Source organism: Triturus cristatus, chromosome 4_1 (assembly GCF_964204655.1).
Source record: "Triturus cristatus chromosome 4_1, aTriCri1.1, whole genome shotgun sequence".
NCBI classification, from domain to species: domain Eukaryota; kingdom Metazoa; phylum Chordata; class Amphibia; order Caudata; family Salamandridae; genus Triturus; species Triturus cristatus.
In genome coordinates, this window is record NC_140585.1 from 30,402,850 (window position 1) to 30,418,717 (window position 15,868).

General features: G+C 48.5%; 1 protein-coding gene across 1 annotated transcript in view; it reads right to left on the bottom strand.

Moving 5' to 3' along the window:
• Positions 1-4,790: 4,790 nt before the first annotated feature.
• Positions 4,791-15,868, bottom strand: part of TMX2 (thioredoxin related transmembrane protein 2) — a 101,631-nt gene continuing 90,553 nt past the window's right edge. Inside the window, exons 5-8 of the mRNA XM_085651392.1 lie at positions 11,662-11,768; positions 9,546-9,611; positions 8,296-8,425; positions 4,791-6,334 (exon numbers count right to left, since the gene is read on the bottom strand). Of these exons, the coding sequence (XP_085507518.1) occupies positions 6,191-6,334; positions 8,296-8,425; positions 9,546-9,611; positions 11,662-11,768 (447 nt within the window). The 3' untranslated portion in view covers positions 4,791-6,190. The remainder of the gene's footprint in view (positions 6,335-8,295; positions 8,426-9,545; positions 9,612-11,661; positions 11,769-15,868) is intronic.

The following is a 15,868-nucleotide window of genomic DNA, read 5'->3' on the forward strand; positions in this document are numbered from 1 at the left end:
GGTAAGATTTCCTGACATCAAAAGGCACCCCTGCACCTGGCGCCCTGCGGCCCCCTGTGCCCGACTCCTGGGTACCTACCTATCCTCCAACTACCCAACTTACCTCTCGAAGTGGTGGAGGCACCCGAAGAATCTTCCTCCCCGAGCTTGCAGCCTTTGTTCGTCCTTGAGCTTTCCCTTTGAAATCCATTGAGCGGCCGAAGGCTCAAAAGCACCCTGCACCCAGCCGCCCGAGTGGCCCTGGCAGTGCAACTTCTACTCCTATCTACTTCCCCATTTGCCCTGAGCAAGTGACCAGGAGCCCAGCTCATACAGCCGCGTGGTCTGCTAGTCAGCAGCCACCAACCAAGGCCCCCCTGCCTCCCATAGGATTACATTGGGCCTAACTCACTCTGCACCCGGCCGCCCCAGTGCCGCTGAGGGTGTAACAACTGTACCAACCTGACCCTGGGAGACCCCTGAGTCTGTGCCCAGAACCTTAACTCTGCCAGTCGAGTGCTTACCCAAAAGCCGATAACTCACTTTTCTTGCATAGGGTAACATTGACTGGCTTCTTCTGAAATTTCTTCTAAGTGTGGAGTTTCTAAAACTTAAACTAGTCACCTAAAATCAACCGAGTAACGAAAACGGAAATACTCACCTGCTATTAGGTGAGATCCCAGTGCTGGATCTTGGTGCCCAGCACTGACCCTGAAAAGTACTCACAACCGTACTTACCACTTAAGCAATTTTCTTACATAGGAGATCATTGACTGCTTTTCTGTGAAATTTCTTTTAAGTGTCGATTTTTGCAAACTACAAATAGTCTTTAAAAATCGTACCAACTGTGAAAACGTAATTACTTACCTGTTCTAGATAGAGGTCCCAGTACTGAGCCTAGGAGCCCAGCCCTGGATTACAAAAGTAACGAGAACATACTTTACCCGTAACTTGAATTTTCTTCCATAGGGAACCATTGACTGTTTTTCTATGAAATTTCTTCTAGGTGTCGATTTTGCAAACTTATAAATATTCCTTAAAAATCGCCTGTGTAACTTAAACGCAGTTTCTCAACTGCTTACAGGTGGTACACTAGTGCTGGATCTAGGATCCAACACTGACCTAGAAAAAGTAACCATGACCCCACTTACCTGCTAAGGGAATTTCCTTCCATAGGATAACTTTGGTAATTTGATTAGCAAAAGTTTCTAAGTGTCAACTTTTAAAATAGCAAAACATTGCTTAAAAATCACAACAGTAACTAAAACGAATTTACTCACTTGTTTCCAAGAACTGTCCCAGGACTGAATCTAGGATCCAGTCCTGGAGTAAGAAAAGTAATCCTGAAAGTAATCAATTGCAAATAACTTAAAATTCACATTGAGCTCAATGTATTATTGTGTTTGAAATTGTGTTGCCTATTGCAACAAAACTGTAATTATTATCTTCAAAAGTCAATTGCCTATTGCAAAGTATTTAACTAAAGCATCTCATTCTGAGAAAGTATATTTTGATACCTATTGTTGGTTCTAAAATAAAACAACCATATATTGTTTATATAAACCACTGGCCTAGAGTTCAGTTCTTGAGTGTGTGAGACCATTTGCTGACTGAGTGTGTGCAACAAATGCTTTACACTGTCCTCTGATACTGACTTACTGCTCGACCAAGCTACCACTTTAGAGAGTAAGGTTATATCTAACTTTAACCTCTGCCAAACCTTTTGGGACTGTGGACTCTGTACACACCGTTCCTATTTGGGAACAGTGTATACAGAGCCACATTCTCACAGGGTTATTGTTACATTTTCTAACTCAGTGTTAGATCCTGGATCCAGCATTGGTGCATCTCCTGTAAACAGTTGAAGAATGTGTTTTGGTTATACAGGCGATTTTTAACGAATATTTGTAAGTTTGCAAAATCGACACATAGAAACTTTTTCAGCCAAAACCAGGCAATGTTAACCTATGGAATGAAATTCAGGTTACCGGTAAAGTATGTTCTCGTTACTTTTGTAATCCAGTGCTGGGATCTTAGGTTCAGCACTGGGACATCTATCTAAAACAGGTAAGTAATTACGTTTTCACAGTTGGTGCAATTTTTAAAGAATATTTGTAGTTTGCAAAAATCGACAGAAGAAATTTCACAGAAAAACAGTCAATGGTTTCCTATGGAAGAAAATTGGGTTAGCGGTAAGTATGGTTGTAATGACTTTTCAGGGCTAGTGCTGGGCACCAAGATCCAACACTAGGATCTCTCCTGATAGCAGGTGAGTATTTTCGTTTCCGTTACTCGGTTGATTTTAGGTGAATATTACACACTTAGAAGAATTTCCAAGTGAAACCAGTCAATGTTACCCTATGGAAGAAAAGAGTTATCGGCTTTTGGGTAAGTACTCGACTGGCAGAGTTAAGGTTCTGGGCATAGACTCAGGGGTCTCCCAGGGTCAGGTAAATATAGTTGTTACACCCTCAGCGGCACAGGGGCAGCCGGGTGCAGAGCGAGTTAGGCCCAATGTTATCCTATGGGAGGCAGGGGGTCCTTGGTTGGTGGATGCTGGCGAGCAGGCCACGCGGCTATGGGAGCTGGGCTCCTGGTCACTTGCTCAGGGCAAATGGGGAAGTAGAGTAGAGATTGCACTGCCAGGGGCACTCGGGCGGCTGGGTGCAGGGTGCTTTTGAGCCGTCGGGCGCTCAATGGTTTGCAGTGGAGAAGCTCAAAAACGAACAAAGGCTGCAAGCTCGGGGACGAAGATTCTTCAGGTGTGACCACCACTTCGAGAGGTAAGTTGGGAAGCTGTAGTTTAGGTAGGCACCCAGGAGTTGGGCACAGGGACCGCAGGGCGCCGGGTGCCTTTTGGTGTCAGGAAATCTTACCCTCTGCTGGTCGCGGTTGGAGGGGTCCCTGGTTCTGAGGCTGCACGCGTCGTCAGGAGCGTCGAGGTGGGTCCTTGGGTGCTGGATTCGGGGTCACCGTTGCCGGGGGGGGGGGGATGTCCTCGGTGTTTTTGGCCACTCCAGCACAGGCCAGGCTTGGCGGGTGCAGAGTGTGCAGGGTTCGCGGTTTCTGGCTGATGCCAGGGGTCAGTTACTTGCTTTGAGCAGTACCACTGCTCGTGGGAGTCCCAGTTGCTTAGAGCCACAAGGTAGCCAGGTCCTGCGGGGTTTGTGAGGTTGCTGGCCACTGGAGATGCCGGGGTATAGCAGGAGCAGGTTCGAGGGTCGACAGGCCGGTAGGGCTGGGGCCAAAGCAGTTGGTGTCTTCCTCTTGTTAGCAGCTGCATGGCAGGTCTTCTTCTATCTTGATCTTCTTTGCTGTTTCGGAATCTGGATCTGAGGAAGGAAGGAAGGAAGGAAGGTTCAGGGTGGCCCTAAATACTGAATTTAGGGGTGTTACAGGTAGGTAAAGGGCAGGGACCAATGGGTCCTATCCTACCACTCTCCTGTGGGAGGGGGGCAGTAGCCTAGTCCTGATTGGGCAGGGCTTCCCATGTTCAAGATGGCGAGAGCCCGGAGATGTGCTTCACCTCGCCTCCCCCACCTGAGGGGTGGGGTTGGCAGAGGCTGGCACACCCCCTTTCCTTCTCTGGGGTTTCCGGCCAGTCTTCCCGCCAGAGTGGGGGTCAGAACCGGTAGGGGCCAGTTGCCGAGTACAGCAAGTGGCCTGGAGAAGCTCACAAAGGCGGCATGCCTTTGAAGCTTCCCCTGCCCACCCTGGGGGAGGAGACCTAGCAACTCGCCCAAGATGTGCATTGTTGCAGGCCCAGGAGAGCGGGTGGCTCATGGGTCCAGCAACATGTCTGCTGTGTGGCAGCCTAGGCAGCCCTTCAGACAAGACGTGGATTCTAGGTTAGGTTCAGGGGGCATCTCCAAGATGCCCTCTGTCGTGCTTTGTACATTAAATCCCACACTGGCATCAGTGTGGGTTTAATGTGCTGAGAAGTTTGATACCAAACTTCAGTCTTCAGTGTTGCCATCATGGTGTTGAGGAGTTCGTGTTGACGATCTCCCAGCACCATATACTCTTGGATGGCAGCACTGCACTTACAGTGCCCAGGAATGGACCTAGGCACTGTAGGGGCACAGGGCTCATGCACCTGTACCCACACCACTGGCATAGGGCACCCAGCTAGAGGGATGGCTGATGTATGCCAGGGCAGTGTGTGTTGTGAGCATGGCACACAGGAATGTGTGCCATGTCGACTGTTTTGTTCTGCACCCAGACATTCAGCCTGCAAGGGCAGTGTGTGTGTGTGTGTCAGGGTACAGGGCCTCAAAGGGTGGCACAATAAGTGCTGCAGCCCTTAGGGGTCTTCTCTGGTCACAAGGCCCTGGGTACCTAGTGTACCATTTACCAGGTTCTGACATGTGGCCAGAGATGCCAATTGGGTTTAGATTTCAACACAGTTTTAGGGAAGGAACATAGGCCCTGGGTACCTAATTGGCAGGAGCCCAGGGCACACTCAGTCAAAGTACATTCAGCAATTAAGGAAAAAAGGGGGCATACCATGCAAAAAAGATGACACTTTCTCACACTCAGATCCCAGACAAGCCGAGATATTTGATGTTTATGACAATCAATGAAGATCCCAATAGTCAGACGTACCTCAAACATCTAACAGTACCCCTTTTATATCTGCAGCTAACACTTCATCTCACCAGTCAGCTGTTTGAGGCTCCACTGGCACAAGAGCTGAAGTGGAGCCGCACAGCTACATACGGTCAGTGGCGCAGATCTGAAGCTACAATCTTCATTCTACAAGGAGGAAATCAGGACACACTGAGAGAAAGAAAGGATTCCAGAGACTGAAGTCATTCATCCATGATTTAATGAACTCCTCTGAAGGGAGCAGTGCGACAGGAGACAGACCTATTATTGCTTCTACTTGAAACCATCTCGGTATCACTCCCATTCAGTTCTCCCTTCCATTCTTCAACAGTGCTGGGATCACAAACTGTGGTACAGCAGCACCGATCCCATCAGAGCTAGGGGTTACTGCAGCCCATCAGAAGTAACACCACAATAACATCCATGGCAGCTCTGAAGGATAGAGACGAGAGTGCAAGGCCATAAGAGGTGAACAAGTAATAGTCTCAAGCACTTCATTAAACTCCTCACCAATGGTTGTCAGCCCGGCAGACAGCCCTCCACAGTTCAAGCAGCCCAAACAACCTATCCAAAAGGTGCAAGACTCACAATTCAGTAGAGCATTCCTCCTGGCAGCAAGGAAGGAGGACTAGGGGAGGGAAACCCCATACTGGAAAGTACCCTAGGGCGTGCTCCTAGGTAGAGGTGAAGCAAGGAAGGCTACAGCAAGGTCCAATAAATAAAACATACAAAAGGTGGCAGCGCAAGACATGCTTTAGGAGAGGCAGCCAGTAGAGGGCAGATAACTGGAAAAAGACACAGGAAAGATAGGGAATTTCCATCAGCCTGGTAAATTTTTTCTTGCATTTGTAAGTTGCTCCGCAGGATTTCACATTTGCAATTTGTTTCCTGTCTTCCCATTTGCTCCAAACCTCACTGCCTTCTTCATTCACAATGGGACAAATAAGGAATTAGCATCTTTCCCAGAGTAGCACGGGGCAGCTTATGGGACAGGCCACCCACCCAGTCCAGCAAAAGAATGTTAACAAGAACTATATTTACAGAAACCGGGGGCCCACTGATTGAGAGGGCTAAAAGAGAATCTAAAACACAAAAAACTAACTTCTGACAGGGCTGCCACTCAAGCATACCGTACCCTAACGCCACAGCCCCACCCAATACATACTCATTTCCCTACTACAGATACGCCAGGCTCTGGGAGAAAAAAACATTTACAATGTAGACTCAATCCCATTTCAGGTGGAGAAATGAACCTTTCAGCAAGGAGGACACGTTAGAGGAGAATGCCACATCACTCAGAAGGGGGCGTAAAACAACGGGCTCATGGACATGTGTGAAGTCTAATGAGGGAAACCATGTGCTCCTTGCTCTGTGCACGTTAGTCTTGTAGGTATGGGGCAGAGGCCAGCAGACATCCGTTCAAGCCAACAGGTGAAGAAACAGAACATAAATAGACCAAAACAAGTTATCTATCCCACCACCAGGCAGTGCAATAATCAGCAGGCGACCTCGCCCCGCCCGCCAGGGAGGGAGGGAAGGCCCACCATGATACTGAAAGAGGTGACGAGCTATGGAGAGGAAGGGGATGGTCCCGTTGGAAGCATCACTTGTCTTTCTTGCTTTCATCGGAGGGGTTCTCGCCAGGTTGGGATTCGGGCTCCTCCTCTTCCATAACCTCCCGTTGCTTGGGCAGTTTCTTGTATTTCTGGTACAACTCGTTCAGGTTGAACTCCCGGATCACGTTCTCCTAGTGACAGAGTACAGTGCAAGCAGTCAACGCTAAACAGCAATAATTCATCTTCATAACATTGTGTAATATAGTGTAGCTCCTGCCCACTCCAGACATACCATGAACCCTAATCATGCCCACCCGTTGCCACCAATTAGTCAGCATCATCTCCAACAACCTCCTCTCACTGCTCCCAAACTGTCCCTGGCTGAGTCAGCATTTCCACTACCCACCCATTAAGCCCCACTACCCTCCACCCACTATTGGACCTGCTCAGCGTCTTAAAATTGCCAGCCAGCACCTCCCCCTTTCCATGTCAGCGCTAGCCAATCCTAGTAAACAACTCTAAGTAGCTTTTCAAATGCAGCGGACCTCTCCCTTTCCTATAAAGCATCTTCGTCTCTCAGTCCCACCGCTCATTCAATAGTGTCCCCCATACGCACATCATACAGCACATAAAGCTGTCTGGGGAGTTTACCCCTATATGCACATACAGATGTCTGGGGAATTTCCCCCATATGCACATATAGATGAATGGGGTGTTACCCCTATACCCACATACAGATGTCTGGTTTGATTTCCTCATACACATACAGATGTCTGGCTTGATTCCCTCATACACACATACAGATGTCTGGCTTGATTCCCTCATACACACCCTCATACACACATACAGATGTCTGGCTTGATTCCCTCATACACACATACAGATGTCTGGGGTGTTTCCCCACTGGGAGGGATGGGATATTTCTTTGAAGGATCAATCACATGTTTCTCTAAGTGAAGTCGTTTCCTGTCCCAAAAGGGAGAATGAGGGGTAGGACCTTTAGAGGAAAAGAAAGCTCCCTACACTCATTTGACAGTTTCTTTCTGAACCCCAGAGTGCAGCCTGTACCATCTGCTGGGGGCTCAGGGATGCTCAGCTTGCTGCTGCTGTGAACCATCTTGGACTAACTCCTCTTTGTTGTGCTTGGGCTTGGCACTATGGATTGTTGTGCTGCTGCCAGAGCACAGGGGCTGAGAAGAGAGGTCGCTGGGGCATTTTCTGTACACTACTGTAAGACCCATCATGTGTTGACTGATGGCAGAACACTACAGGCCAAAGTTAGCCAGATCAAGCAAATACAAAGTTATGGATTCCACCAGAAGGTGGACAGAGCAAAGTCTCTTGGAGACTTTCCAGGCACAACATGTCCGCATCCAAACCTACCGCGTGTTCCAGTAACAGATTCCGTACAAAGAGAAAAGGAGCTAGTGGCTGCACCTCCTGTAGAGCAAACCTGTAACAGTGCCCAGAGAACATTAGTCAAAAGTGCTATGTTCATGAAAGTCGGATAACTTTAGCCAATTACTGCACCGCCTATTCCACAGGTGAGGTGGGCAAGCTCTGCAAGACTCCAATGAAGAATCCTATGATGGAGAAAGGTCCCTTCTTCGGTGTTCCTACACACGTTCTTGGTAGGACTTGCCTTGGCCTCCTCACCTCTTAACTACTTAATGGTCTCCTGTCCAGTCTACACCACTGGTGTCACTCTCATCTGGAGAGGCGCCTTCGATGCCTCTAGAACCTGGCAGCACTGAGAATGGCGCTCTAGCTCGTGGTAGCAAATCATAAGCAAATGTAATCCCACTGATTATTACTTCTCAATCTTTCTATAAGTTGGGCCTGCGGTTTCTGATATACAAACTAGGCACCAGAACAGTGGGGCAGGCACTTGGTTCCATAAAGACTTGACTGTTCAGGGTAACTGTCACAGATTCTGAATGAGTGACATGACATGCTGAGTGCGCCGTACCTGCTGTGCTGTCACTCTCCTGAATAATCTGTCCAATCAATGGAGGCTTTGGCAGAATCTTGTCTTTCAGAAGGGTAGCAAAACCTTGTCATGAGGGTTGCTCTCTAGTCACCAAAATACATCTACAGAGTTTGTTCCAGTCTTTGCCTAATGCTTCCACCCCCTGCAGGTATTACCCCATACCTCAGAGAAGCTCCAAGATACAGCCCTTCCCTTCTTGTCGACTTGTGGCCTCCGCAGCACCTCCTTCCCACCCTGGAATAAAATCAGCGAGGGAAGCTGCTTTGTGAGAGGAGACGTGCTGACATTATACCTGAAAAAATAAAAGACAGAGGGAGACTCAGACGAGAGAAAGCACGTCGGGGCAGAAGGTGAAACGACTTATGAGAAAGAAAAGGCAGAGGAAACGAGAAGAATAGGCTGGAAACCGAGGAGATGGGGAAGAGTGAACCAAAGAAAGGGGTTGAGACAATGGAGCCTGAGTGAATGTGTGAACACTGGATGAGTGAATGTGTGCACACTAGATGAGTGAATGTGTGCACACTGGATGAGTGAATGTGTGCACACTGGATGAGTGAATGTGTGCACACTGGATGAGTGAATGTGTGCACACTGGATGAGTGAATGTGTGCACACTGGATGAGTGAATGTGTGCACACTGGATGAGTGAATGTGTGCACACTGGATGAGTGAATGTGTGCACACTGGATGAGTGAATGTGTGCACACTGGATGAGTGAATGTGTGCACACTGGATGAGTGAATGTGTGTATGGGGGTTTCTACAAGCTTGTGGTTAGAAGTGGTGTCTGCAGGAAGTGTCTGTTGCTGCTTGAGGTAGAGAGGGGGTCGGTTGGGGCCTGAATAATTTAGCTAGGTTAAAGACGGTCCCATCTCTCATATCCACTTCAGTGCTTTGAGGCTAACTAAGGGTGGCATACAATGCTATAGCATTAACACAACAAAGCAGGAGACACAATGAAGGCAGGATAGGTAGGAGGTACAACTAAGAGGATATAAAGAAGAGAGAAAAGAGAAAAGGTGAGAGGATAGGACAGTAAAGGACAAACTGGTGGAGAAACAAAGAAGAGTTAAGACGACAGATGAGTTAGAAAAGTTTTACAGAAGATGCTAATAAGAAAAGATGATAAGAGAAGATGAGAGAAACCACACTAGCAATGAGACACAAAATGAGAGGGAAGAAGTACAGAAGATATAGGTAACGAAGGGGAGACCAAACAGGAGACACACACAGCAGAGGAGATGGGAAAAGATAGTGAGAAGACATAAGAGGGAGGGAAATGAAAGAGTAGAATGTGAGGCTACAGGTAGAGACCTGGGCAAAAATAAGGGAGAGAGAAGAAGGCCTGAGTAGAGAGAGGAAGAGAGGAGAAAAACAAATATGGAATATACACAGAGCAGCACAACCCATTACCTGGTGCTGACATCCGAGTAGCGTCCAATGTCCACTTTCCCGAATTTCAGGCCAGCACAGTTGTATCTGATGAGAAGAAGATATTGCTGAAGTTGGGCCTGCTTTCCTCCCCCCGTTTCCAAGCAACACTGCAATGAGGCTTCACGTAAAACATGCTAAATGCAATATTCCATGTGTAGTCAAGGAACAGATTCCAGAAACTTGGAACACTTTTGTCCAAAGACATCAGAGAACCACCAGTAACGTGCTATAAATGATACAACATGCTTACAATAGAGAAGACGTTTAAGAGTCAACAAGTATGGAATCCAGGACACCATCTTGCTATCATTCTACAACAAACAGCTGACATGGTTACAATTATTATATCTCTGCTGAGTAGAGACTGTGGAAGACACATTCTCCACTCCAGCCAAGAAGGATGGCAACTAGTTTGCAAATAAGCCTCTTCCATACATGCCCGAGACCCTGGTGTATGAGGACTCAGAGCGATGAGCTGTTAACTCCATGCAGACGTTTATTTTATTTTGTGTGGAGATGTGTGGAGGAGGCCTGACCAAGCAGGATCCTGTGATAACCTGGGATGTGAAGAGGCAAGAGGGGCAGGTACGAGGTCTCTGGAGCAGGTGTGACTATAGTAAGATAGGTTTACACACTGGGCTGCGAGTACTTGGAGTAATGAGCTGTTAACTCCATACAGATGTGCGAAGGAGGCCTGGCCCAGCAGGATCCTGTGATAACCTGGGATGTGAAGAGGCAAGAGGGGCAGGTATGAGGTTCTGGAGCAGGTGTGATGTTTAGTACGATAGGTTCACATACTGGGCTGTGAGGGCTCAGAGTCAAGAGCTGTGAGCTCCATACAGATGTGTAGAGGAGGCCTGACCCGGCAGGATCCTGTGATAGCCTGGGATGTGAAGAGGCAAGAGGGGCAGGTATGAGGTGTCTGGAGCAGGTGTGATGTTTAGTATGATAGTTTGTCACACTGGGCTGAGGAGGTTATGACAGTTGTAAGCTGCACCAAGAGATATGAAGCAGGCTGGCTACCCTGAGACTGGCTGTCAGCAGGTGATGAAGGTGGGAGTCATAGCAGTCTGCATTCAGTAGATCACCTGTTCTATGTAGAACTTCTGGATTTTCTCCGGAGTCTAATCCAGACCTCAGAGCGCATCTGCTGGAATAGGTCTACTCTACTGTATTTAATAAGGGACATATTTAAAAGCCTTACAAATCCATTCTTCTTTCCCCTGTGACTGCAGTTTTGTCATTATTCCCTCTTAGATGGAGGAAGTCTTGAGCGAGGAAGACATTCTTCAATCTGAATGAAGAAGAGACTTCACACTCCCAATCAAACTTGGGAAAAAGAGAGCACTAAACACAGAGTGGAAGGGACATCACATAACAGCATCACCTCGAACCACAGGGAGGAAGAGACATAACAGCATAGGACCCTCCTCCGGTCTGAGGAAAGTACAGGCACTGCAGAGTAACAAAGTAAATAAACAGAGATCAAGGAAGATCACGGGAGAGCACACCCCTCCGGGACAAAGATAGAAGTGACCCTGAAGGACAACACGTCTTTCTCATCCAAAGAAAGAAAGGAGATCACAGGACAACATCACCTGCTGCCCCCATCTGAAAGAAGAAGTAACACTTCAGGGCGGCAATGCCCCCAGATAGGAAAGGGCGTCTGAAGGCAGCTGTCCCAACAGAGGGAAAAAGTGGCATCACAGGGCAGCACTGCTACTAAAGGGAAAGGGGGACATCAGAAGGCTGCACTCTACAGGTTGAGGCAGAAAAGTACATGATGATACAGCCATAACTTGAGGGATATGGAAAGCCAGGACACCATTGCCTTAGGTTGAGAGAGAAAGTGACATCACATCCTTCTGTTTGAAGGACAATGCTAAATCTCAGAATAGATTCTCACTACCCCATCAGAAGGAATTCCGGCAGAAATTCCTTCTCCAAAGAAGGGTGATACAACCCTTGTTTCAGATGACAATGTGACATCAATCTTTAACACTAAGGAGGGAAAGTGACTTCACAGGACAGCTCATGCCACAGGGTAAGGGAGTTAGAGAGAGCACACACTTGTCCACACAAGCAGCAGACTTACTTTAGGGAGAGGTCCGCATACACAGGCGCGAAGGACTGACATTCTGAGGACCAGTTGGCAAAGAACTCCACGAGCCAGGTCACCCGCCGATCTTTATCAATCTCCTCCTGCCGCCGGGAGAAACAAACAAATGACACACAGCTCACCACTGATCATTGATCACAAAATAACCTTGTAAGGTACAGAGATATGCAGAAACATTTCACAATGGATAAAGAGAGCCGGCAACAATTAAAGTGAAGTAACTGGGAGGAGGTGGAAGAGGATCAGTCCTTGGATGGGAGGAAGACAGAAGAGGCGTTTCTTGATGCCGCTCCTGAATGCAAGAGGAATAGAGTAAGTCTACAGTGTAATGAAAGGCCATCCCACAGGCTTGGGCCAAATGAAGATAAGGCAGGCTCTGTAGGATTTACAAGACTGTCAACATAGACGGTGATTTTAGGAAGGAGGTAGTCGGGTTTGTATGAGTGGACTCTTCCTAAGATCACATGGCAGGCTTTAAGCGGGGATTTGGGTTGGATGAGGGAGCCATTGCAGATGCTTTAAGGTTGAGTGTGTTCAAGGTTGTTTGGCACTTACATTGGTTCCTGCTAAACTATGTAGTTAAGTACAGATTTACTACTCTCAATTCCAAGAGAGGATGTAGCTTAACGACCAGGGTGGTCGATCTCAAATCTGGAGAACCAGGTTCGAGTCTCCGCAATGACTCAACATGCGGTGATTCTGGGCAAATCACTTATTCTCCCAGTGCCTAACAAAAACGAATGTGTCCTTGTGTAAGCAACTGGTGCTCATCTAAAGCGCTCTGACACCCGATAACTTTGGGTCAAGATCGCGCTACATAAAACAAAAACAAAAAACTGCATATCATAAGTGTATGTACCGCCAAGGAGCATCTAGTGAAGGTAAGAATATTAAAGCTAGACTTAGCTTCATGATGTTACAGTGTCGATATTTAGACCAAAATACTTTGGAAGCTCATATTAAGTGCTCAATATTCTGGTTACAAACCTACTACGCTGCTCCATGAAGTACAGCCTTTAAAGGGGCGAGGGTAAGCTCCTGGAGTCCAGTTAAACAGCTGCTGCTCCATGAAGTACAGCCTTTAAAGGGGCGAGGGTAAGCTCCTGGAGTCCAGTTAAACAGCTGCTGCTCCATGAAGTACAACCTTTAAAGGGGCGAGGGTAAGCTCCTGGAGTCCAGTTAAACAGCTGCTGCTCCATGAAGTACAACCTTTAAAGGGGCGAGGGTAAGCTCCTGGAGTCCAGTTAAACAACGGCTGCTCCATGAAGTACAGCCTTTAAAGGGGCGAGGGTAAGCTCCTGGAGTCCAGTTAAACAGCTGCTGCTCCATGAAGTACAGCCTTTAAAGGGGCGAGGGTAAGCTCCTGGAGTCCAGTTAAACAACGGCTGCTCCATGAAGTACAGCCTTTAAAGGGGCGAGGGTAAGCTCCTGGAGTCCAGTTAAACAGCTGCTGCTCCATGAAGTACAGCCTTTAAAGGGGCGAGGGTAAGCTCCTGGAGTCCAGTTAAACAACGGCTGCTCCATGAAGTACAGCCTTTAAAGGGGCGAGGGTAAGCTCCTGGAGTCCAGTTAAACAACGGCTGCTCCATGAAGTACAGCCTTTAAAGGGGCGAGGGTAAGCTCCTGGAGTCCAGTTAAACAGCTGCTGCTCCATGAAGTACAGCCTTTAAAGGGGCGAGGGTAAGCTCCTGGAGTCCAGTTAAACAACGGCTGCTCCATGAAGTACAGCCTTTAAAGGGGCGAGGGTAAGCTCCTGGAGTCCAGTTAAACAGCTGCTGCTCCATGAAGTACAGCCTTTAAAGGGGCGAGGGTAAGCTCCTGGAGTCCAGTTAAACAACGGCTGCTCCATGAAGTACAGCCTTTAAAGGGGCGAGGGTAAGCTCCTGGAGTCCAGTTAAACAACGGCTGCTCCATGAAGTACAGCCTTTAAAGGGGCGAGGGTAAGCTCCTGGAGTCCAGTTAAACAGCTGCTGCTCCATGAAGTACAGCCTTTAAAGGGGCGAGGGTAAGCTCCTGGAGTCCAGTTAAACAGCTGCTGCTCCATGAAGTACAGCCTTTAAAGGGGCGAGGGTAAGCTCCTGGAGTCCAGTTAAACAACGGCTGCTCCATGAAGTACAGCCTTTAAAGGGGCGAGGGTAAGCTCCTGGAGTCCAGTTAAACAACGGCTGCTCCATGAAGTACAGCCTTTAAAGGGGCGAGGGTAAGCTCCTGGAGTCCAGTTAAACAGCTGCTGCTCCATGAAGTACAGCCTTTAAAGGGGCGAGGGTAAGCTCCTGGAGTCCAGTTAAACAGCTGCTGCTCCATGAAGTACAGCCTTTAAAGGGGCGAGGGTAAGCTCCTGGAGTCCAGTTAAACAACGGCTGCTCCATGAAGTACAGCCTTTAAAGGGGCGAGGGTAAGCTCCTGGAGTCCAGTTAAACAGCTGCTGCTCCATGAAGTACAGCCTTTAAAGGGGCGAGGGTAAGCTCCTGGAGTCCAGTTAAACAGCTGCTGCTCCATGAAGTACAGCCTTTAAAGGGGCGAGGGTAAGCTCCTGGAGTCCAGTTAAACAACGGCTGCTCCATGAAGTACAGCCTTTAAAGGGGCGAGGGTAAGGTCCTGGAGTCCAGTTAAACAACGGCTGCTCCATGAAGTACAGCCTTTAAAGGGGCGAGGGTAAGCGCCTGGAGTCCAGTTAAACAACGGCTGCTCCATGAAGTACAGCCTTTAAAGGGGCGAGGGTAAGCTCCTGGAGTCCAGTTAAACAGCTGCTGCTCCATGAAGTACAGCCTTTAAAGGGGCGAGGGTAAGCTCCTGGAGTCCAGTTAAACAGCTGCTGCTCCATGAAGTACAGCCTTTAAAGGGGCGAGGGTAAGCTCCTGGAGTCCAGTTAAACAACGGCTGCTCCATGAAGTACAGCCTTTAAAGGGGCGAGGGTAAGCTCCTGGAGTCCAGTTAAACAACGGCTGCTCCATGAAGTACAGCCTTTAAAGGGGCGAGGGTAAGCTCCTGGAGTCCAGTTAAACAACGGCTGCTCCATGAAGTACAGCCTTTAAAGGGGCGAGGGTAAGCTCCTGGAGTCCAGTTAAACAGCTGCTGCTCCATGAAGTACAGCCTTTAAAGGGGCGAGGGTAAGCTCCTGGAGTCCAGTTAAACAGCTGCTGCTCCATGAAGTACAGCCTTTAAAGGGGCGAGGGTAAGCTCCTGGAGTCCAGTTAAACAGCTGCTGCTCCATGAAGTACAACCTTTAAAGGGGCGAGGGTAAGCTCCTGGAGTCCAGTTAAACAACGGCTGCTCCATGAAGTACAGCCTTTAAAGGGGCGAGGGTAAGCTCCTGGAGTCCAGTTAAACAGCTGCTGCTCCATGAAGTACAGCCTTTAAAGGGGCGAGGGTAAGCTCCTGGAGTCCAGTTAAACAGCTGCTGCTCCATGAAGTACAGCCTTTAAAGGGGCGAGGGTAAGCTCCTGGAGTCCAGTTAAACAGCTGCTGCTCCATGAAGTACAGCCTTTAAAGGGGCGAGGGTAAGCTCCTGGAGTCCAGTTAAACAACGGCTGCTCCATGAAGTACAGCCTTTAAAGGGGCGAGGGTAAGCTCCTGGAGTCCAGTTAAACAACGGCTGCTCCATGAAGTACAGCCTTTAAAGGGGCGAGGGTAAGCTCCTGGAGTCCAGTTAAACAGCTGCTGCTCCATGAAGTACAGCCTTTAAAGGGGCGAGGGTAAGCTCCTGGAGTCCAGTTAAACAACGGCTGCTCCATGAAGTACAGCCTTTAAAGGGGCGAGGGTAAGGTCCTGGAGTCCAGTTAAACAACGGCTGCTCCATGAAGTACAGCCTTTAAAGGGGCGAGGGTAAGCGCCTGGAGTCCAGTTAAACAACGGCTGCTCCATGAAGTACAGCCTTTAAAGGGGCGAGGGTAAGCTCCTGGAGTCCAGTTAAACAGCTGCTGCTCCATGAAGTACAGCCTTTAAAGGGGCGAGGGTAAGCTCCTGGAGTCCAGTTAAACAGCTGCTGCTCCATGAAGTACAGCCTTTAAAGGGGCGAGGGTAAGCTCCTGGAGTCCAGTTAAACAACGGCTGCTCCATGAAGTACAGCCTTTAAAGGGGCGAGGGTAAGCTCCTGGAGTCCAGTTAAACAACGGCTGCTCCATGAAGTACAGCCTTTAAAGGGGCGAGGGTAAGCTCCTGGAGTCCAGTTAAACAACGGCTG